The sequence below is a fragment of the Rhinoraja longicauda genome, chromosome 2 (genome assembly GCF_053455715.1).
Source record: "Rhinoraja longicauda isolate Sanriku21f chromosome 2, sRhiLon1.1, whole genome shotgun sequence".
Taxonomy (NCBI): Eukaryota; Metazoa; Chordata; class Chondrichthyes; order Rajiformes; family Arhynchobatidae; genus Rhinoraja; species Rhinoraja longicauda.
In genome coordinates, this window is record NC_135954.1 from 106,765,865 (window position 1) to 106,790,502 (window position 24,638).

A 24,638-nucleotide genomic window follows, 5' to 3' on the forward strand; every position below is an offset into this window, starting at 1 on the left:
TGGTGGGATGAGCCTTGGCTGTGTGGCCGGGCACTGGTGGGATGAGCCTTGGCTGTGTGGCTGGGCACTGGTGGGATGAGCCTTGGCTGTGTGGCCGGGCACTGCGGGCTTCATTCACAGCGGCCAGGGCAGGATTTAGGACCGAGGAGACGAGGAGAAACTTCTTCACCCCAGAGAGCTGTGGATCTGTGGGATTCTCTGCCACAGAAGGCAGTGGAGGCCAATTCACTGGATGTGCTCAAGAGAGAGTTTAGATTGAGCTCTCAGGGCTAAGGGAATTAAGGGAGACGGGGAGAAAGCAGGGACGGGGAACTGATTTTAGATGATCAGCCGTGATCATATTGAATGTGACTACATTGACTATTGAGATGCTGGTGCAAATCGGAGGTATTTATTCACAAAAAGCTGGAGTAACTCAGCGGGGTCAGGCAGCATTTTCGAGATTATCAGTCTGAAGAAGGGTCTCGACCCGAAACGTCACCCATTCCTTCTCTCCTGAGATGCTGCCTGACCTGCTGAGTTACTCCAGCATTTTGTGAATAAATACCTTCGATTTGTACCAGCATCTGCAGTTATTTTCTTATACAGCATCTTCGAGATGCCGCCTGACCCCTGCTGAGTTACTCCAGCTTTTTGTGATACCTTCGATTTGCACCAGCATCTCAACAGTCAATGTATTCACAAACTGCTGGAGTAACTCAGCAGGTCAGGCAGCATCTCGGGAGAGAAGGAATGGGTGACCTTTCGGGTCAAGTCAAGTCAAATTTATTTGTCACATACCATAAATCACTCCATTCTCCTCACCCGACTTGAAACCTCCCTTAACATCACCGGCACAGCCCTATCCTGGTTCAAATCTTACCTCTCTGACAGACACCAGTTCATCTCCATTAACAACTGTAAATCCCCCACCGCTCCCCTCCCCCAAGGTGTCCCCCAAGGCTCAGTCCTTGGCCCCCTCCTCTTCATCCTCTACCTGTTCCCCCTTGGTCAATTAATCCGCCGTCATGGTCTCAACTTCCACTGCTTCGCTGATGATATCCAGCTCCTCATCTCCACCAAATCAATCTCCTCCACCACACACTCTACACTGACAAACTGCATTACTGAAATAAAATCTTGGCTTCAATCAAACTTCCTCAAACTCAATTGCAACAAATCTGAAATCATTATCATTGGTCCAAAAATGCTCACCAAATCCACCCAAAACTTCATCCTCAACATTGATGGTCTCCCAGTATCCACCTCACCTCACATCCGGAATCTTGGAATCATCCTTGATCAAATCCTCTCCTTCGACAAACACATCAAACACATCACAAAGACAGCCTTCTTCCACCTCAAAAACATTGCCCGTCTCCGTCCATCCCTCTCCTCCACAGCTGCAGAAACCCTCATCCACGCCTTCATCACCTCCCGTCTGGACTACTGCAACAGCCTCCTCTATGGCGCACCCTCAAAAATCATCAATAAACTTCAATACATTCAAAACTCCGCTGCCCGTCTACTCACACACACCTCGATCCGTGACCATATCACCCCCGTCCTTTATAAACTCCACTGGCTCCCCATCCCCCAGAGAATCCAGTACAAAATCCTCCTCATAACCTACAAAGCCCTCCATAACCTGGCCCCATCCTACCTGACCGACCTCCTCCACAGGCACACTCCCACCTGCACCCTCCGCTCTGCCGCTGCCAATCTCCTATACCCCCACATCCGGACTAAACTCAGATCCTGGGGGGACAGGGCTTTCTCCATCGCTGCTCCCACCCTATGGAACTCACTACCCCAAACCGTTAGAGACTCCTCCACACTCACCACATTCAAAACACCGCTGAAGTCTCACCTGTTCAGTACTGCCTTCATCCACTGAAGATCACCTCACCTTCTGTCTCCTTTCTCTGTTCATTTATTTATTTACTTATTTATCTATTTATTCATTTCCCCTATGTTCTCAAAATCTCTGTAAAGCGTCTTTGAGTATATGAAAAGCGCTATATAAATAAAATGTATTATTATTATTATTATACACGATGTGCAGTGAAATGAAAGTGGCAATGTCTTCAGATCAGTCTGAAGAAGGGTCTCGACCCGAAACCTCAACCATTCCCTCTCTCCCGAGATGCTGCCTGACCTGCTGAGTTACTCCAGCATTTTGTGAAATAAATACCTTCGATTTGTACCAGCCAGCATCTGCAGTTATTTTCTTACGCTCTCAACAGTCAGTAGTCAATTTGATTTGTCACATACACACTTAAATGTGCAGTGAGATGAAAGATTACCCGCAGTCCGACAATCTGCAGTTGTTTTCCTACACATATTGAACGGCGGTGCTGGCTCGAAGGCCCGAATGGCCTCCTCCTGCACCTATGTTTCTGTATCTCCCCACCCCCCCCCCCCTCCTTGGTGTGTCGGACATCCTTTGATCTGAAGGACCACGGCGGGGATCTCACAAGGAAGACACGCCGGCTCCGTCTTATCTCCACAATTCGGGATCTCACAAGGAAGACACGCCGGCTCCGTCTTATCTCCACAATTCCTCTCTGACATTCTCTGAACGATTTACAAAAGCGCTTGCCTGTACTTTTTTTCCCCTCCCCAAGACCCGCCGCCTTACATATTAACCTTGTCTGGCGGCCAGCAGCCTATCTTCCAGACTGATTTTTATTTATTAAGCTTAAGTCAACCACTTGGCTGTGCCCTGTTCTCTCCCCCCCTCGCTCACTTCACCCCCCTGACCGGCGTTTGCTTTGAGATTGTACAGGACCGCTCCCTTCTCAGGCGCTCCTGTGCCTGGAAAGCCATTCACATCAGCTGCCAATTCCCCCCAAACTCCACGCCACCAAAAACTAAAGGACACCCGTTTTTTTACACGGGGTAGTAGTATAAGAAAATAACTGCAGATGCTGGTACAAATCGAAGGTATTTATTCACAAAATGCTGGAGTAACTCAGCAGGTCAGGCAGCATCTCAGGAGAGAAGGAATGGGTGTCCTTTAGGATTTGGGGGGGAAATTGGGGGAAATAATCTAGCCCCAACCCGCGAGAAAACACGCAGAAGGAACTGCAAATGCTGCTTCACACCGGAGATAAGGCTGGAGTAACTCAAGCGGGCCAGGCAGTATCTGTAGAGAGAATAGACACTAGACAATAGGTGCAGGAGGAGGCCATTCAGCCCTTCGAGCCAGCACCGCCATTCAATGTGATCATGGCTGATCATTCTCAATCAGTACCCCGTTCCTGCCTTCTCCCCATACCCCCTGACTCCGCTATCCTTAAGAGCACTATCTAGCTCTCTCTTGAATGCATTCAGAGAATTGGCTTCCACTGCCTTCTGAGGCAGAGAATTCCACAGATTCACAACTCTCTGACTGAAAAAGTGTGTCCTCATCTCCGTTCTAAATGGCCTACCCCTTATTCTTAAACTGTGTGGCCCCTGGTTCTGGACTCAACCCAACATTGGGAACATGTTTCCTGCCTCTAACGTGTACAAACCCCCTGAGAAGAAGGGTCTCGACCAAAAACGCCGCCCGTTCCTTCTCTCTCCAGAGATGCTGCCTGGCCTGTCCCGCTGAGTTACTCCAGCATTCTGTGTCTAACTTCGGTTTAAACCAGCTTCTGCAGTTGCTTCCTACACATTTTGTCCTGCTCCTCCTCTCTTCCAGCTTTCTTCTCTTTACTTCGACCCCTGATTAATTAACACGATAATGTCTGTCCCGCTGAGTTTTAGTTACTCCAGCATTTTGAGCCTAACTTCCTCAGAAAATACCCAGACGTTGCTTTACAACAATGGGGCGGGGAGGAGGGAGGGAAAAGACGGCGACGATAATATATCACAAAAACAGAAAAGTTTTCACCCCCCCCCCAAAAAATAAAAGTTTATTACGAAGTATTGCATTCATCGAATGCCCGGTCGTTAATGTAAAACTAGAGAAAGTTTTGGAGAATGGTTTTGGAGAGTGGTTTATAGGTGGGGACTTTTAGAAAATGGATTGAGAGCGAAGAAGTTGTGGCATATTGATTTGGATTTGGGCGTGGGTGGCCCGGCGTGTATCGGGTAAGTAAGTGTGCATAAGAAAATAACTGCAGATGCCGGTACAAATCGAAGGTATTTATTCACAAAATGCTGGGGTAACTCAGCAGGTCAGGCAGCATCTCAGGAGAGAAGGAATGAGTGACAGGGGTTGTTGGTAGAAGGCAGGAGAATGGGGTGAAGGGGGAGGGGGGGAGAGAGATCTGCCACGATTGGGCGGCGGAGTTGACTAGATTGACTAGAATGACCTAATTCTGCTCCTGTCACTTATGGCCTGACAAGTGGCGCTTCACAGGTCCCATACACACACACACACACTCACACACACACACACACACATACACAAACACACACAGACACACACACAGACACACACACACACACACACACACACACACACACACACACACACACACACACACACACACACACAAACACACACAGACACATACACAGACACACACACACACACACACACACACACACACACACACATACACACACAGACACATACACACACAGAGACACACAGACACAGACACATACACACACAGAGACACACACACACACACACACACACACACACACACACACACACACACACACACACACACACATACACACACACACACACACACACACACATACACACACAGACACACACACAGACACACACACAGACACATACACAGACACACACACACACACACACACACACACACACAGACACAGACACATACACACACAGAGACACACAGACACATACACACACAGAGACACACACAGACACACACACACAGACACACACACACACACACACACAGACACACACACACACACATACACACACACAGACACACACACAGACACATACACACACAGAGACACACACAGACACACACACACAGACACACACACACAGACACACACACAGACACACACACAGACACACACACACATGGGTCCCCCACACACACACACATCATGGGTCAAAGCTAATTAATGAAGGTCATTTATTTAGCACAGGGATGGGCGCGACATTGAAATGATTCCACCTATTCTTGTCACCCAGTCTCTCTTGCCAATGAGCTGAGACTGCAGAAAATCCGGTGCTTTGAGAATTACACTTCAGTCTCCGCAAACACAAACGTGGCCCCCACGATATATGTATGGTTTGAAGAAGTGTCTCGACCCGAAACTTCACCCATTCCTTCTCTCCAGAGATGCTGCCTGACCCGCCGAGTTACTCCAGCATTTTTGTGCCTGTCTGTCTTCGGTGTAAACCAGCATCTGCAGTTCTTTCCCTGTACATAAATAGGTGACTGGTGTGTACTTGGAAAACCTTTGGTCAACGACAAAACCAAAAACCAACTGCTGTGGGAACTTGTGTAGGAAAGAACTGCAGATGCTGCTGGTCTAAATGGAAGGTGGGCGTGCAAAATGTTGGAGTAACTCGGACAGCATCTCTGGAGAGAAGGAATAGGGTCGAGCGAGACCCTCCGTCAGACCGTACACCGAGGGGCCACGTTTGTGTTTGCATAGACTGAAGTGTTTCGGGTCGAGACACTTTATTTGGACTATGTAGACTAATGGACCGGGAGCCCTTCTCCAGTCCGAATACCTGAAACTTGGTGGGTTCATTTCCTTCCACAGAGGCTGCCTGGCCCGCTGAACTCCTCCAGCGGTCAGCTTTTCCTCGCTCCGATTCCGAAACCTGGAGTCTCTTAAATCTCCAAATATAATCTGTAACATTTTTTAGGCGAATTCGTCGTTGACCCGTTTCAAGGTCCGATCGAGCGTTGTGCATATCGGGGTGACATTCTGACCAAATATTGTCAGGAACCAGGGGCTGCCCATTTAGGACTGAGATGAGAGGGGATCTTAACGAAGCATATAAGATTATTAAGGGGTTGGACACGTTAGAGGCAGGAAACATGTTCCCAATGTTGGGGGAGTCCAGAACAAGGGGCCACAGTTTAAGAATAAGGGGTAGGCCATTTAGAACTGAGATGAGGGAAACACTTTTTCAGTCAGAGAGTTGTGAATCTGTGGAATTCTCTGCCTCAGAAGGCAGTGGAGGCCAATTCTCTGAATGCATTCAGGAGAGAGCTGGATAGAGCTCTTAAGGATAGCGGAGTCAGGGGGTATGGGGAGAAAAAAAGAGTATAAGAAGATAACTGCAGATGCTGGTACAAATCTGAAGAAGGGTCTCGACCCGAAACATCACCCATTCCTTCTCTCCCGAGATGCTGCCTGACCTGCTGAGTTACTCCAGCATTTTGTGAATAAACACCTTCGGTATGGGGGAGAAGGCAGGAACGGGGTACTGATTGAGAATGATCAGCCATGATCACATTGAATGGCGGTGCTGACTCGAAGGGCCGAATGGCCTACTACTCCTGCACCTATTTTCGATGTTTCTAATAAAATCGCAGCATCTGTGATTTCGCAGCATTGAGATAAAGCCGCCGGTTGTTAAAAATAAAAAAGCAACACGAATGGTTGGTTTGGTTTGGTTTGATTAAATGTGATCTCCTTTTGTAGATCGTTGTGGGGGTCCTATACAAATGACCATCCCCGCGTACTTTAATTCTCCTGGATACCCGCACTCTTACTACCCGAGGGAGACCTGCACCTGGATTATAAGAGCACCCGAAACCTATCAGAGAATACTGATCAACTTCAATCCTCATTTTGACCTGGAGGACAGAGATTGCAAGTAAGTCCCCTGTCGAGTTTGGAATCAAGGTTTCGAATTCGTGTACAGTGTCCCTCTAGTGGTAACAGCGTACTTACAGGAGTGGGAGGAAGTTAAGTGAACCTAGTGTATGGGAAAATAGACACAAAAAGCTGGAGTAACTAACTCAGCGGGACAGGCAGCATCTCTGGAGAGAAGGGAATGGGGGACATTTCGGGACTTCTACCTTTTGTATGGAAAATCTGTCAATATTTCCACTTTACAAATACCGAGGTACAGGATTGTCAGATGCTGAACAGTGTCATTTTTTAAAACCGAAGATGGACACAATACACAATAGACAATAGGTGCAGGGGGAGGCCATTCGGCCCTTCGAGCCAGCACCGCCATTCAATGTGATCATGGTTGATCATTCTCAATCAGTACCCCGTTCCTGCCTTCTCCCCATAGCCCCCTGACTCCGCTATCCTTAAGAGCTCTATCCAGCTCTCTCTTGAATGCATTCAGAGAATTGGCCTCCACTGCCCTCTGAGGCAGAGAATTCCACAGATTTACAACTCTCTGACTGAAAAAGTTTTTCCTCATCTCAGTTCTAAATGGCCGACCCCTTATTCTTAAACTGTGGCCCCTTGTTCTGGACACAAACCGAAGATAGACACAAACCGAACATAGACACAAACCCCGAAGATAGACACAGACCGAACATAGACACAAACCCCGAAGATAGACACAAACCGAACATAGACACAAACCCCGAAGATAGACACAGACCGAACATAGACACAAACCCCGAAGATAGACACAGACCGAACATAGACACAAACCCCGAAGATAGACACAGACCGAACATAGACACAAACCCCGAAGATAGACACAAACCGAACATAGACACAAACCCCGAAGATAGACACAGACCGAACATAGACACAAACCCCGAAGATAGACACAGACCGAAGATAGACACAAAAAGCTGGAGCAACTCAGTGGGTCAGACAGCATCTCTGGAGAAGAGGAATAGGTGGAGAAAAGGAGTAGGAAAAGGAACAGAGAAAGGAATAAGCGAAACGAGAGATATTAAACAAGTGAATGAAAGATATGCAACAAAAAAAAAGTGACGATGATAAAGGAAACAGGCCATCGTTAGCCATGTGATAGGTGAGAACGAGTTACTGTCATGAAACGTCACCTATTCCTTTCCCCCAGAGATGCTGTCTGACCCGCTGAGTTACTCCAGCTTTTGGTGTCTATCTTCTGTTTAAACCGGCACCTGCAGTTCCTTCCTACATAATATATATTTTTTTTTACTGGTGGTGCTGTCTCGAAGGGCCGAATGGCCTCCTCCTGCACCCATTTTCTATGTTTTCTATTTTATTGACTGCCCGTTAAGATTACTAACAGAGACACGAGTATCAACGTCATCCAATTTTAGAAGTGGTGATTCGTTCATCGCTGAAAGCAGTCAGACAATGAGGCAAAAATATTATTTCCCAAGGAGGCAATATGAGTGAATATTGTGTCATTCTGTTTGTAACTCAAATAATGAGAACACTCTTCTGGTAAAGGCTCGTTGCAAACGATCAATCATCAAAGGTTTTACATGCTGCCATCATTGCAATGTGAAGCAAATAATCGGCCAATGAGATGCAAATAAACTATAAAGATTATTTAAATGTAACAAACTATGTGTAACACGCACGCCTTAACCTTCATGTGTTAAAAAAATCGGCGCGAAGAATCAAAGCATTTCAACTGTAAAAACAATCCTCGATGTAAATGCTGGAGTACCTGCAATTTGCTGCAATTGATATTTTAATAGTTCTAATGCTGATCATTTAGGAAAACAAAATGTCATTATACAATGCAGCCTTAATTGTGCTGCATTTCAAAATAATTGGAATTCAAAGAAGTTTTCAATACTTGCCAATGTGCAGTAGAAATGAATTGTGATTAGTAGCCCCAACTGAGGATCCAATGTGTAGTGGCAGAAGATGTTTCATGCACCCTCGCTCAGTCCGCCTGGACCTACCTGTTCTCCTGGTTGGCAAACACTTTAATTCCCCTTCCCATTCCCACACTGACCTTTCTGTCCTGGGTCTCCTCCATTGTCAGAGTGAGGCCAAACGCGAATTGGAGGAACAGCACCTCATATTTCGCTTGGGCAGCTTACAGCTTACAAGTTGTGAATCTGTGGAATTCTCTGCCTCAGAAGGCAGTGGAGGCCAGTTCTCTGGATGCTTTCAAGAGAGAGTTAGATAGAGCTCTTAATGATAGCAGAGTCAGGGGGTATGGGGAGAGAGCAGGAACGGGGTACTGATTGTGGATGATCAGCCATGATCACATTGAATGGCGGTGCTGGCTCGAAGGGCCGAATGGCCTCCTCCCCTGCATCTATTGTCTATTGTCTGTTGTCTGACCCAGTGGTATGACTATTTATTTCTCTGACCTCAAATAACCCTTGCATTCCCTCTCTCACCATCCCTCCCCCACCCAAGTCACCCCAGCTTCTCGTTCTCACCTAGCAAACAGCCAACAATGGCCTGTTTCCTTTATCATCATTACTTTATTACATATCTTGCATTCATTTGTTCTGTATCTCTATGCATCTCCGTCTACATCTCTTGTTTCCCTTTCCCGTGACCGCCTGTCTGAAGAAAGGTCGAGACCCCAAACGTCACCCATTCCTTCTCTCCAGAGATGCCGCCTGTCCCGCTGAGTTACTCCAGCATTTTGTGTCTATCTTGGGTTTAAACCAGCATCTGCAGTTCCTTCCTACATGCTTCGTGCAATACCTTACCACAGGTTATAAGTAGCATTTTGACAGTTTATGCTTTTAAATTTGAAAGCTGTTAATCTATAATGGAGCTTTTCAAAGCTCGGAACACAGAGATCAGTGTTTTGTCTTTTGCTGTCATGTTCTAAATAAATGACTGCTATCTGCGATGTTTTGAATTTAGTCATTTTGTTTTTCATTCTTTAGTTTAGTCCTTTGTTGCTGTACTGTTTATTGATTCAATCCGCGTTGTTGTGTTGCTCAAGCTACTCTTTGCTTTCATTGTGGGTTGTGATTAGTGCGAATTCCTACTGTATTTCAAAATATAGACTGATTGATTAAAGCTGTCTGCATTTATATTAATAAGTGAAATAATTTTAAAGTGAAGGCTGTTAATTTTGTGTTGCAAAATCATATATTTTCTTCAATATTTATACTGGCTGCAATTTCCAATTTAGTAGAATAGAACTTCAAGATCCAGCCAAGTCTTAGAGTCATAGAATCCTAGAGTGAAACTGAGTGGAAACAGGCACTTCAGCCCAACTTGCTCACACCGGCCAACATGTCCCAGCTACACTAGCCCCACCTGCCTGTATTTGGTCCATATCCCTCAAAACCTGTCCAATCCATGTACCTGTCTAACTGTTTCTTAAATGTTGGGATAGTCCCAGCCTCAACTACCTCCTCTGGCAGCTTGTTCCATACACCCACCACTCATTGTTTGAAAAAGTTTCCCCTCAGATTCCTATTAAATCTTTTCCCCTTCACCTTAAACCCATGTCCTCTGGTCCTTGATTCACCTACTCTGGGCAAGAGACTCTGTGCATCTACCCGATCTATTCTTCCTACGATCTTATACACCTCTATAAGATCACCCCCTCATCCTCCTGCGTTCCAAGGAATGGAGTCTCAGCCTACTCAACCTCTCCTGATACCTCAGACCCTCTGGTCCTGGCAACATCCTCATATAAGATTATTAAGGGATTGGACACGCTAGAGGCAGGAAACATGTTCCCGATGTTGGGGGAGTCCCGAACCAGGGGCCACATTTTAAGAATAAGGGGAGATGTGGAAAAACTTTTTTAAAAGATGTGGAATCTCCATTAAGAATGGAGATGTGGAAAAACTTTTTCACTCAGAGAGTTGTGAAGCTGTGGAATTCTCTGCCTCAGAAGGCAGTGGAGGCCAATTCCCAGGATGCATTCAAGAGAGAGCTAGATAGAGCTCTTAATGATAGCGGAGTCCAGGGATATGGGGAGAAGGCAGGAACGGGGTACTGATTGTGGATGATCAGCCATGATCATGGTGAATGGCGGAGTTGGCTCGAAGGGCTGAATGGCCTCCTCCTGCACCTATTGTTTATTGAAAAGTATCTGATTATTTCCTAACAGTAAGACTTTACAGAATTATTTCCAATTCGTCTCTGGAGAGGGTCAACCAGTGGCAAAACAATATTTTCCAATTTAATTGAAAAGCCTTCAAGAAAATTTGTCTCAATTGATTTTCTCTCGAATGTTTGTGCAATACATCGCTGATGGAAAGAATTATATATTTTTCATAAAATATGCTGAAATGTCAGAAGGCAAATCAGAAAATTATTGCTGGAGTTCCGTTCATACTGTGCACTGCCAAAGGAACCGACTGAAATGAGAAATACTGGCTCAGAAAAAAAGATTAAAGTGTTATCCTTCAGGACTTGGCTGTTGATTTTGGTTACCTAATTAAAACACGTGTAATATTTAATTTGAGCGTAGGAGGATTGCTCGCAGTCAAAAACCACACGCAATTTCTATGCTTCGCTGAATTTGGGAGCAGTTGAGTTTTTTCCTACATTTTAATAACTTTCCTTATTTGCTTATACATGGGAAGTACCTTGTGCAAATTGAATTTAAAAAAAAAAAAGCAAAAAATCAGAACTGAAATCTAGTGTCCCTGTCGTAGTTTTCAAGGGTGAGTGGGTTAGTTTTTCATTTTATTTGGTGTTGGTAGCATTGAAATCAAAAATTGAAAAAAGGTCTGGTGTATCACAGCGGGTCAGGCAGTATTTCTGGAGAACATGGATAGGTGACGTTTCAGGTCGAGACCCTTCTTCAGTCTGAACAAGGGTCTCGACCCGAAACGTCACCCATTCCTTCTATCCAAAGATGCTGCCCTGTCCCATTGAGTTACTCCAGCATTTTGAGTCCACCTCCAGTTTAAACCAGCATCTGCAGTTCCATCCAACTCATTGAAAAACGGTCTGTGTGAAACAAAACATATTACATGAAATTCTTTAATCTTTTCAAGAGGACTTTTGAAATTTTACCGACAGGTACATTTGGTAGTTTTTTTTATGTGTGGGTCATGTTTCCAACCAGAAATACATAATGTCTGATGGCCTGTTGTGCCTGAGATGGAGGGAATATTTTGCTCAATGCAAAAAGTTAAGGCACTGGTTAGTTCCAGCCTGGTGTTTAGGGAGCTTTCAGTGTTCAGATAAGCTTTATAGGGAGCACTGATAAGCTTCCTGTTGCTTATCTGGCTGAACCATCCAGTCCATTAGGGCATTTATTTTGCCTCCAGGGATGTGTGGACTTAAAAGAGAAAAAAATCCCCTCACCCCACCCTCCAGGGCCATCTGCCTCTCAAAGTGCTCGAAAAAATTTAATGTGTAGGAAGGAACTGCAGATGCTGATTCATACTGAAGATACACACAAAAATAGCACCTCATATTTCGCCTGGGCAGCTTGCAGCCCAGTGGTATGAACATTAACTTCTCTAACTGTAGATAGTTCCTCTGTCCCTCTCTTCCCCTCCTCTTCCCAGTTCTCCCTCTGTCTTCTTGTCTCCACCTATATCCTTCCTTTGCCCCGCCCCCCTGACATCGGTCTGAAGAAGGGTCTCGACCCAAAAAGTCACCCATTCCTTCTCTCCCGAGATGCTGCCTGACCTGCTGAGTTAATCCAGCATTTTGTGAATAAATACCTTTGATTTGTACCAGCATCTGCAGTTATTTTTTTACACAAAATGCTGGAGTAACTCAGCGGGACAGGCAGCATCTCCTGAGAGAAGGAACGAGTGACGTTTCGGGTCGAGACCCTTCTTCAGACTGAGAGTCAGGGGAGAAGAATTTAAGCTGGTCGGTCGGTGTACGAAGGAACTGCAGATGCTGGTTTAAACCGAAGATAGACACGAAAAGCTGGAGTAACTCAGCGGGACAGGCTGCATCTCTGGAGAAAAGGAATGGGTGACGTTTTGGGTCGAGTCTGAAGAAGGGTCACGATCTGAAACATCACCCATTCCCCTTCTCTCCAGAGATGCTGCCTGTCCCACTGAGTTACTCCAGCTTTAAGTTGTTTGGTCCCTGGTCAGACGTGTAGTAGTGTATTACAGATCTCTGCCATGTTGCTCTGGTTATTACTGCCACAGATCATTGACACAGCTTCTGCATTCCTTTGTGAGGCAGAAGGCAATTTAATGCTAAAGTAGCTGCTAAAATCCCCAGGAAGATTAAACTTCTAGTCGGCCATAAAACAACTAACAAGGCAAGTTCACACCCATTGATTTTTAAGACCATGGGCCTGCATTTTTTCAAAGCAATGAGCCTTTAGTATATTCAGTATGTTGGTTTTAAACCGAAGATAGACACAAATTGCTGGAGTAATTTAATGGGACAGGCAGCATCTCTGGAGAGAAGGGATGGGAGACCCGAACTGCTATTCAGAACCCGGTTCCCATTGCAACCCAATCAAGATAGCCCCATAACACTAGATTTTGGCATTGGTTTATTGTTACACTATCTAAATACAGCGAAAAACTTTGCATTGCGTGATATCTAGGTAAATCATACCTTACATGAATACATCAGGTAGGGTAAAAGACAAAATGAACAGCGTTCAGAACATAGTGCGAGAAAAGGACATAAATTGCTGGCGTAACTCAGCAATTTCCCTCACAGGCAGTATCCCTGGAGAACTTGGATAGGTGACATTCTGCCTGTGTCCAACCATTACCTGCAATGCTTTGTCCGGCATCTCATCGCTCCCAGCTTTCATCCCGTTACCAAGTGAGTACAGGAACAGAGGTGGCCTTCTTGTAGTAAGAAGAGTACTAAGGAGTACTCAGGGGTACTCCTGAGGAGTACCTTTAGCAACGGACTGGTTCCACCGAGATGCAGCACAGAACGCCACAGGAGATCCTTCTTCTCAAACTGTACAACTCCTCCCCCTTCTGTCATGGGGTAGACCGACTCCCCTCCCCCCCCCCCCCCCCCAAAAACTGCACATCCCCAATCTTTTCCACTCGTCACTTTAATTTCGTGTTTCATGTATCTTCTTGTGTTTTATATGACTGTTGGCAGACCAATTTCCCTCCTGGGATAAATAAAGTTCAATGGTATCCTATCGTTTCGTACAGTGGGTTTGTTTGTTTTTGCTGACTTACTGCAAGGAGGAAGAATCCATTCTCTGGGCTTCCAGCCTCGCCAAGGGTGGGTCGGTGGGTTGTGTGAAGGGGGGGGGGGGAGGGTGGAGGTGTGGGGGAGGGGGGGGGGGTGGAGGTGTGGGGGAGGTGGAACAGGGACAATGCAGGCAATGACCTGAATCCCCCCTCGATTCAACCCAATATCTCAACCAGAACAGTTAATTCTGCCAAGCGAAAAAAACCTTGGGAAAAGGCATCGCTTAAAGAAAAAGATTTTCCAAAAAAACGGCCTCGCAAATAGATATTCTGGAGATGACTTGAACATTTCTTAAATTAACCTAAGGTACCTAACAATCTGATAGAGTTCATAACAAAGTATTGGGTAATTCTAGGCATTGACAATGTTGTTGAAACTGCTTTGATTCAGAATCAATTGAAATTCACGCTCCATGGAATGTACTGGGAGATGCCTCAGACACTGAACTAGTTTTTAAAGTTTTGATGTGGCTTTAGATGGTAATGTGTATTTTCAGATGGAATAGGCCGATTCCCAGGCGCTTTATTATAAATTCAATAATCCGCACCACAGGTAGTTATGGAGGCCAGAGGGTACCTAATTTAGTGATGCTGCTTAAAACTCTGTGTCAATGTTATAATCATAAAAATCTTAAGCTTTGTTCATAGAGTCACAGAGTAACACAGCCTCGAAGCAGGTCATTTGGCCCGCTGAGCCTGTGCCAACCATCACAAAATCGTTTACACTAACTACATTTTATGGTGCTGTATTTTATGGTCCTCTGATGAGCGTTTGTCTGCATTGGGCAAGTAGTCGCTGGAGTTTAGAAGAATGGGGGGGGGGGAGGGAACCTCATTGAAAGGTGCGGAATAGTGAAAGGCTTGGAATAGAGTGGATGCGGAGAGGATGTTTCCAATTGTGGCCGAGTCTAGGACTGGAAGTCATTACGTCAGAATTAAAGGACGTTCTTTTTGGAAGGAGATGAGGAGAAATTTCTTTAGTCAGAGAGTGGCGAATGTGTGGAATTCTTTGCCCCAGAAGGCTGTGGAGGCCAAGCAGTAGATATTTTTAAGGCAGAGATAGATAGATTTTTGATTAGTACAGGTGTCAGAAGATATGGGGAGAAGGCGGGAGAATGGGGATAGGAGGGAGAGATAGATCAGCCATGATTGAATGGCGGAGTAGTCTTGATGGGCCGAATGGCCTAATTCTGCTCCTATCATTTACGATCTTATGACCTTTATTCCCCCCACATTCCACCAACTCTCCTCAGATTCTACCACTTGCCCGCACACCTGTGACCAGCTCACCTGTTCGAATCCATCAAAGATTTACGAAGATGTTACCAAGACTCGAGAGTCTGAGCTATAGGGAGAGATTGAGTAGGCTGGGACTCTGTTCCTTGGGGCGCAGGAGGATGAGGGGAGGTCTTATAGAGGTGCATAAGATCATGAGAGGAATAGATCGGGTAGATGCACAGAGTCTCTTGCCCAGAGTAGGGGAAACGAGGAGCAGAGTACATAGGTTCAAGGTGAAGGGGGAAAGATTTAATTCGAATCTGAGGGGTAACTTTTTCACACAAACGGTTGTGTGGTTGTATGGAACAAGCTGCCAGAGGTGGCAGTTGAGGTTGGGACTGTTCCAACATTTAAGAAACAGTTAGACAGGCACATGGATAGGACAGGTTTGGAGGGATGTGAACTAAATGCGGGGAGGTGGGACCAGTGTAGGTGGGACATTGTTGGCTGGTGTGGGCAAGTTGGGCCGAAGGGCCTGTTTCCATGCTGTATCTCTCTATGACTCTATGAAGGGCCTGTTTCCACACTGTATCACTCTATGACACTATGAAGGGCCTGTTTCCACACTGTATCACTCTATGACTCTATGAAGGACTTGTTTCCATGCTGTATCACTCTATGACTCTATGAAGGGCCTGTTTCCACACTGTTCCACTCTATGACTCTATGACTCTGAAAGCAAACCTGCCAAGCGTATACACATGGAACAATGAGTGTGTTCACAAACATTGCCTGGCGATTGGTTTCAGGCCAATGCCAAATTCTGATCTGTGCCGATATCATCGTCTTGCCAGACCCAGGGCCTGAAGTTTCATTTTGTAAACGAGCATCTGCAGTTCCTTGTTCCAACATTTTACCTCGTCTCCTGTCACAATTATTGGAACCTTTCAGGAAGTGTCTCCGATTCCTTCTCTCCAGAGATGCTACCTATCCCGCTGAGTTACTCCACAGCACACAGCTTATCGGTCCACCTTTCATTTCCAGTTCTGAACATTTCGTTTCAAACGAAAATCTTAAACCGAAGATCTCGGAAAAAAACCCCACGCAGGACACGGGAAGCAGGGGGGGGGGGAAGAGAACGTACAAACTCCACACAGACAGCACCCGTAGTCGAGATCAAACCCGGGTCTCCGGCTCTGCATTCGCTGCAAGGCAGCACAGCAACTCTACCGCTGTGCCAACGTGCTACTGAATATTAAAATCCCAATTGTGGTCCCTGCCAGTTGAAATAACACATGGTTATGGGCCAAGAGGTATGGAGCTGTGTGATTCTGTTGAGATTGCACAGATGGAACAAATAAAGCCACCTAATCCAGGGAAATTGCAGACACTTAATTTGCCAAAGAATAGAGAGTTTATAGTAGGCATCGACCTCCATGTAGCACAGAAACCACAACAGACAGAAAGCGAAGGCATTATTGTATAGGAAGGTACTGCCGATGCTGGTTTAAACCGAAGATAGACACCACTATTGATTTCTCTAACTTCAAGTACCCCCCCCATCCCCTTTCTCTCCATCCCTCCCTCCCTCTCCCTCCATCCCTCCCCCACCCAAGTCGTACCAGCTTCAAAGTCGTCTTGTTGAGCCTCATTGTCTGTACTTGTTCCTACTATAAACAACGACAGCTAACGATGGCCTGTTTCCTTTATCATCGTTACTTTTTTTTGCATATCGTTGTTCTATATATCTCTCCACATCACCGTCTATATCTCGTTTCCCTTTCCCCTGACTCTCAGTCTGAAGAAGGGTCTCAGCCCGAAACGCCACCCATTCCTTTCCACCAGAGGTGCTGCCTGACCCGCTGAGTTACTCCGGCTTTTTGCGTCTTTCTCAGACATCATTGTTATTTACATCGGCGAAACCAAGCGCAGGCTCGGCGATCGCTTCGCTGAACACCTGCGCTCGGTCCGCATTGACCAAACTGATCTCCCGGTGGCCGAGCACTTCAACTCCCCCTCCCATTCCCAGTCTGACCTTTCTGTCATGGGCCTCCTCCAGTGCCATAGTGAGGCCCACCGGAAATTGGAGAAACAGCACCTCATATTTCGCCTGGGCAGCTTGCAGCCCAGTGGTATGAACATCGACTTCTCCAACTTTAGATAGTTCCTCTGTCCCTCTCTTCCCCTCCTCCTTCCCAGATCTCCCTCTATCTTCCTGTCTCCACCTAAATCCTTCCTTTGTCCAGCCCCCCTGACATCAGTCTGAAGAAGGGTCTCGACCCGAAAAGTCACCCATTCCTTCTCTCCCGAGATGCTGCCTGACCTGCTGAGTTACTCCAGCATTTTGTGAATAAATCGATTTGTACCAGCATCTGCAGTTATCTTCTTATACATCATTGTATCTTGTTGGTCACAAGGGAACAGAACTGTATCATACCATAATGCTCCCAAATAAGACCTTGCAGAATGCATTACATGCGTTATGAGTATTTCTAATTGGGAATGAGACTTGTCATTTACACACAGCCAAGAGAAGGAGAATTACTTTCACACTTTCTTCATGGATCTAAGCCTACAAGCAGATAAATTGAACTGCTGAAGCTGCCTTTGAATACTCTGCATTGATCCGATCTCCTTACTTATGAACGGAGCCATTGACCATGGGGGCATTCATTGGGCGAATTCCTGGAATTAGAAGGTTGTTCTGGCAGGAGAGGCTGTTAGAACTTGGATCTATATCCTTTGAAGATCAGAAGAAAGAGGGGTGATCTTCCTGAAATGTATAAGATTCTTCTGCGGGTAGGTTCATGTTGTTTCTACTGGTGGAAGAATCTCGAATGTGGGAATTGCACAAGGTTTTTTTTCACAGTCAGTTTCCTAACTGATAATTTATTGCATTTTGTTGTTGCTCTTGCATTTGATCTGAAACTCTCAAACTCTCTCTCTCTCTCTCTCTCTCTCTCTCTCTCTCTCTCTCTCTCTCTCTCTCTCTCTCTCTCTCTCTCTCTCTCTCTCTCTCTCTCTCTCTCTCTCTCCCCCCCTCCCCTCCCCCTCTCCCTCCCCCTCTCTCTCTCTCCCTCTCTCTCTCTCTCTCTCTCCTCTCTCTCTCTCTCTCTCTCTCTCTCTCTCTCTCTCTCTCTCTCTCTCTCTCTCTCTCTCTGTATCTCTCTCTCTCTCTGTCTCTCTGTCTCTATCTCTCTATATCTCTGTCTCTATCTCTCTGTCTCTCTGTCTCTCTGTCTCTATCTCTCTGTCTCTCTGTCTCTGTCTCCCTCCCCCCCACCCCTAGATGACGAATGGGTAGTAGGAGAGAGGGAATTGGTTGTAGAGAAAGAGGTGGGAGAATGGAATTGTTGAAAGCCAGCAGAGACTGAAGTGCTGAATGGTCTTCTATTTCATGAGTATATCATATTGCGATCTATTAACTCAGGACAAGGCAGCAGTGGATACTTACATGTGCTGTTACAAAGGGGATCAAATGTCTTCGGTAAGGGAGCGATAATGTTAACCATGTCAGGACAAGAATTCATAGAGGAACTCAATACACATGGAAGGAACAGGTAACAGAGTTGTCATTGTGGGTGATTTTAACTTCCACAATATTGACTAGGACTTCCTATGTGCATGAGATTTAGACGGGACTGGATTAACTGGGTGAATCCAGGAGAAACAGTATGTGGATAGTTCAATGAGAGGAGGAATCATACTGGACCTTAGTTTAGTTTAGCGATACAGCATGGAAATAAGCCCCTTGGTCCACCGGGTCCGCGCCGACCAGCGATCTCCGCACACTAATACTATCCTACGCAAACTAGGGACAATTTTTACATTTACCAAGCCAATTTACCTACAAACCTGTACGCCTTTGGAGTGTGGGAGGAAACTGAAAAAAAGAGGAAATCCATGCAGGTCATGGGGCGGGGGGGAGAATGTATAAACTCTGTACAGACAGCGCCCGTAGTCAGGATCGAACCCGGGTCTCCGGTGCTGCAAGCGCTGTAAGGCAGCAACTCTACCGCTGCGCCACCGTGCCGCACATATACAATACCTTGTGTTGGGAAATGAGCCTGGTCGGGTGACTGTTGCTTCAGTGGGAGAACATTTTGAGGACAGTGGCCACATCTCATTAAGTTTAAGAAGGGTCTCGACCCGAAACGTCACCCATTCCTTCTCCCCAGAGATAGATGCTGCCTGTCCCGCTGAGTTACTCCAGCTTTTGGTGTCCACCTTCATTAAGTCTTAAGATGGTTATGAATAAGGATACATCTGGCCCTTGGGAGAATGTACTACATGAGAGGAGGGCGAGTTACAAGATTATTAAGCAGGAGCTGGGGAGAGTAAATTGGGAACGTCTGCGATCGGGAACGTCCACCTCTGATGTGCGGGAGTCAGCTACAAAAACAGTTGATCAGAGTTCCGGGGCAGAAGATGACTCTGGCAGATAATATCAAGGAAATATCCAAAGAGTTTTTATAAGGACATAAAGGGAAAGAGGGTAACTAGAGAGAAAACACAGTGCGCTTCAAGAAACCAAAGTGGTCCTCACTGTGTGGAGCCACAGGAAATGGGCAAGGTCCTCAATGTGTATTTATTTCTCTCCTGTTTTCAACGTGGACAAAGGCATGAAGACTGGGGAGCTTGGAGGGCTAACGGGAGTGTCTTGGCGACAGTCCATATCACAATAGACAATAGACAATAGGTGCAGGAGGAGGCCATTCGGCCCTTCGAGCCAGCACCACCATTCAATGTGATCATGGCTGATCATTCTCAATCAGTACCCCGTTCCTGCCTTCTCCCCATACCCCCTGACTCCGCTATCCTTAAGAGCTCTATCTAGCTCTCTCTTGAATGCATTCAGAGAATTGGCCTCCACTGCCTTCTGAGGCAGAGAATTCCACAGATTCACAACTCTCTGACTGAAAAAGTTTTTCCTCATCTTCGTTCTAAATGGCCTACCCCTTATTCTTAAACTGTGGCCCCTTGGTCTGGACATTGGGAACATGTTTCCTGCCTCTAACATGTCCAACCCCTTACTAATCTTATACGTTTCGATAAGATCCCCTCTCATCCTTCTAAATTGCAATGTATACAAGCCTAGTCGCTCCAGTCTTTCAACATATGACAGTCCCGCCATTCTGGGAATTAACCTAGTAAACCTATGCTGCACGCCCTCAATAGCAAGAATATCCTTCCTCAAATTTGGAGACCAAAACTGCACACAGTACTCCAGGTGCGGTCTCACTAGGGCCCTGTACAGCTGCAGAAGGACCTCTTTGCTCCTATACTCAACTCCCCTTGTTATGAAGGCCAACATTCCATTGGCTTTCTTCACTGCCTGCTGTACCTGCATGCTTCCTTTCAGTGACTGATGCACTAGGACACCCAGATCTCGTTGTACTTCCCCTTTTCCTAACTTGACACCATTCAGATAATAATCTGCCTTCCTATTCTGACCACCAAAGTGGATAACCTCACACTTATCCAGATTAAACTGCATCTGCCTTGCATCCGCCCACTCACACAACCTGTCCAAGTCACCCTGCAACCTCATAGCATCTTCCTCACAGTTCACACTGCCACCCAGCTTTGTACCATCTGCAAATTTGCTAATGGTACTTTTAATCCCTTCATCCAAGTCATGAATGTATATTGTAAATAGCTGCGGTGCCAGCACCGAGCCTTGCGGTACCCTAATGGAAGTGTCTTGGCAACAGTCCATGTCACAATGGTCGAGGCGCTAGATAGAAGGTAGACAAATCTCCCGGGCCTGATCAGATATATCTGTGGACGCCGTGGGAAGCTAGAGAAGAAATTGCAGGAGCCCTTGGTGAGATATATAAATCACCATTAGACATGGATGAGGTGCCGGAAGACTAGAGGGTGGCCAATGTTGTGCTTCTATTTCAGAAGAGCTGCAAGGAAAAGCCTGGGAACTGTAGAGCAGTGAGCCTAACATCCGTGGTAGGCAAGTTAATGGAGAGGATTCCGAGGGATGAGATCATAAGGAGTAGAATTAGGCCATTCGGCCCATCAAGCCTACTCCACCATTCAATCATGGCTGATCTATCTCTCCCTCCTAACCCCCTTCCCGCCTTCTCCCCATAACCTCTGACATCCGTACTAGTCAAAAATCTATCTATATCTGCCTTAAAAATATCCACTGATTTGGCCTCCACATGCTTTCTGTGGCAAAGAATTCCACAGATAGATATATATGCATTGCGTCTATATGGACTTCAGCAAGGCATTTGATAAGGTTCTGCAAGTTAGGCACTCAAGAAGGTTAAACCCGGTTGGGATTCACGAGTAGCTGGCTGGATTGAGAATTGGCTTCGTGGAAGGATGCAGTGGGTGACGGTGGAAGGTTGTTTTTTGCCAAGAGACCTGTGGCCTCAGGGGGCGTTGCTGGGCTCATTGCCGTTTGAGTTTCATATCAACGATTTGGATGAGAATGTAGAAGGCATGTTTGGCTTGTTTAGTAAGGGTGGCTCAGCGGTCGAGTTGCTGCCTTGCACGCTGTAAATGGATCGATTGGAATCGTGTATTTCTGCTGACTGGTCAGCACGCAACAAAGGCTTTTCACTGCACCCCTCGGTACACGTGACAATAAACAAAACTGAATAAACGGAAGCCTGCTTCCGCATACACAGCCTGAGGTGTCTGGAAGCCACGTCTGAATTGGAACAAGCTTTCCGCATCAAATGTAGAAAGAAAGTGACGCGCGGGAGAGCTACTGACTTACAGCGCCAGAGACACGGGTTCGATCCCGACTACGGGTGCTGTTTGCACGGAGTTTTACATTCTCCGAGCCGGCTGATATAGTAAAGCTTGCGTTGGTCTACCTAACCCATTGTGTGGACTCAATGGGCCGAATGGCCTGATTCTTCTCCTCTCACGTGTGAATGTGAATCGGCCTCAACGTCAAAGTACAAACAGAGCTACTGAAAGTAATTTACTCAACCGGGGCGATGCAGTGGTGCAGCGGTAGAGTTGCTGCCTGACAGCAAATGCAGCGCCGGAGACCCGGGTTCGATCCCGACTACGGGCGCCGTCTGTACGGAGTTTGTACGTTCTCCCCGTGACCTGCGTGGGTTTTCTCCGAGATCCTCGGTTTCCTCCCACACTCCAAAGACATACAGGTTTGTAGGTTAATTGGCTGGGCAAATGTAAAAATGGTCCATTGTGGGTGTAGGATAGTGTTAATGTGCGGGGATCGCTGGTCGGCGCGGACCCGGTGGGCCGAAGGGCCTGTTTCCGCGCTGTATCTCTAAACTAAAAAAACTAAACTGACATTGGATCCAGCACCATTACCATGCAAATCCAATGTAGATTTAGAATACTGCACGGGGGTAATAGAGTCATTAACCTGCGATGTTTCACTTGGAACTGAATATATTAAATCAATTCCTTTCACAGTCGGGTGCAGTGGATTCTCTCTGACAGTTCCTTCGACAATGTCAGTACATGCGCAAGGTTTTCAAAATGGATTTCCAGTAACAATTTTACTTTACAAACAGCCACACGTCTTAATATTGCACCATTGAATCTCAATATAATAATGCATACGTTGGTCTCCCTTATGATCAACATAAATGAGTTAAGATAGCCAATAAACTAAAAGCAACAAGAATCTCAGTCATTTTTGTGCTGATATCACATGGAATGACTGGGACCAAATCATTTTTACTTATTGTAAAGAAGGCTTAGGTTCATTTGTGTTTTATTTCTCAAAATCCTTAGCAGTGATGGTCATTATTTGCAGAAAGCCACTCGATCACTGTATGCATAGGTTAACAATTGAATTTAAAACCAAAACCTATATAGGTACGTTACAACTGTTAACTTAAGATATATCTTAAGATAACTTAAGTTAATATATATCCTGTAAAGGTTTTCTAAGGATTGGGTCTTTCCAGTAAACACTCACCCGAGCTTAATCGGCTTTGCTAATTGGATCCAGCTATAAATCATATGGAGGAGTTACGGTTAGCATTCCGTATGGTTTGTCTGGCTTGATGGCCTCTTGAAAGTAAACTAATGCATGACTGCACATCCTTCAAGGGAATCGTCCTTGTTCACAAGAATTTGACCAATTCTGTGTGCTCTGTTTCGGGAATGACATTGTTAATTCCTTGAACAAAATTGGGCAAAACCAATGCTCAGAGCTGATCTCGAGGAACTATAAAATCCATGGGATGAGGAATAAAAATGTCACCCTGTTAGTGCACCATGTTGAATAATTAATAGAGAAGGTCACCTTGACCCTGTGCATTTAAAAAAAAATCAAAAGCAACTTTTTCTTAAGCTGATATCATTGACAGGCCCAAATCATTTTAATTGGAGCCAGATCTTTTAGGTTTCAAAGGTTACACTGTTAAGATAGTAATGTTGGTTACATCTTCCTTTCAACAAGCACCCTTACTTTTCTCTAATTACATTTGTCATAAGGTCATAAGTGATAGGAGCAGAATTAGGCCATTCGGCCCACCGTCTACCCTGCCATTCAATCATGGCTGATCTATCTCTCCCTCCTAACCCCTTTCTCCTGCCTTCTCCCCATAACCCTTGACACACGTGTACCAATCAAGAATATTTCTATCCCTGCCTTAAAAATATCCACTGACTTGGCCTCCACAGCCTTCTGAGGCCAAGAATTCCACAGATTCACCACCCTCTGACTAAAGAAATTCCTCCTCATCTCCTTCTTAAAGGAACGTCCTTTAATTCTGAGGTTGTGACCTCTAGTCCGAGACTCTCCCACATCCTCTCCACATCCACTCCAGCCAAGCCTTTCACTATTCAGTAATACTGGAACCTTTAATTAAAAATCAAAAGTGCTGGAAATATTCAGCAGGTCAGACAATATCTGTGGAGAGTAACAGAGTTAGTAGTTCATCAGAAAGAACAACTCTTTCTGCTGGAAAATCATCAGAGAGAAATGGGTAGTTTTATTTCTCTCTCCACAGATACCATCTGACTTGATTAACACTTCAGCAGTTTTAATTTTGTTTCAGATTTCCAGCATCTGCAGGGGTTTTTTTGTGATTCCATGGACCTTCATCCCTTATATGTGTAGGAAGGAACTGCAGATGCTGGTCTAAACCAAAGATAGACTCAAAAAGCTGATAGACACAAAATGCTGGAGTAACTCAGTGGGTCAGGCAGCATCTCAGGAGAGAAGGAATGGATGACGTTTCGGGTCGAGACCCTTCTTCAGGTCTGAGTTAAGACAGCCAGTAAACTAAAAGCAGGAGTGGCCTACTCCTACTGTGCAGGAGGAGGCCATTCGGCCCTTTGAGCCAACACCACCATTCAATACGATCATGGCTGATCAGGTCTGAAGAAGGGTCTCGACCGGAAACGTCACCCATTCCTTCTCTCCTGAGATGCTGCCTGACCCGCTGAGTTACTCCAGCATTTTGTGTCTACCTTCAATTTGAATCAGCATCTGCAGTTATTTTCCTACACAAAAAGCTGGAG

The 24,638-nt window shown here is 45.8% G+C and overlaps 1 protein-coding gene across 1 annotated transcript in view; it reads left to right on the forward strand.

Annotated features, from left to right (window-relative positions):
- Positions 1-24,638, forward strand: part of nrp1a (neuropilin 1a) — a 246,650-nt gene that overhangs the window by 2,928 nt on the left and 219,084 nt on the right. Inside the window, 1 exon segment of the mRNA XM_078425444.1 lies at positions 6,580-6,754. Within this exon segment, the coding sequence (XP_078281570.1) occupies positions 6,580-6,754 (175 nt within the window).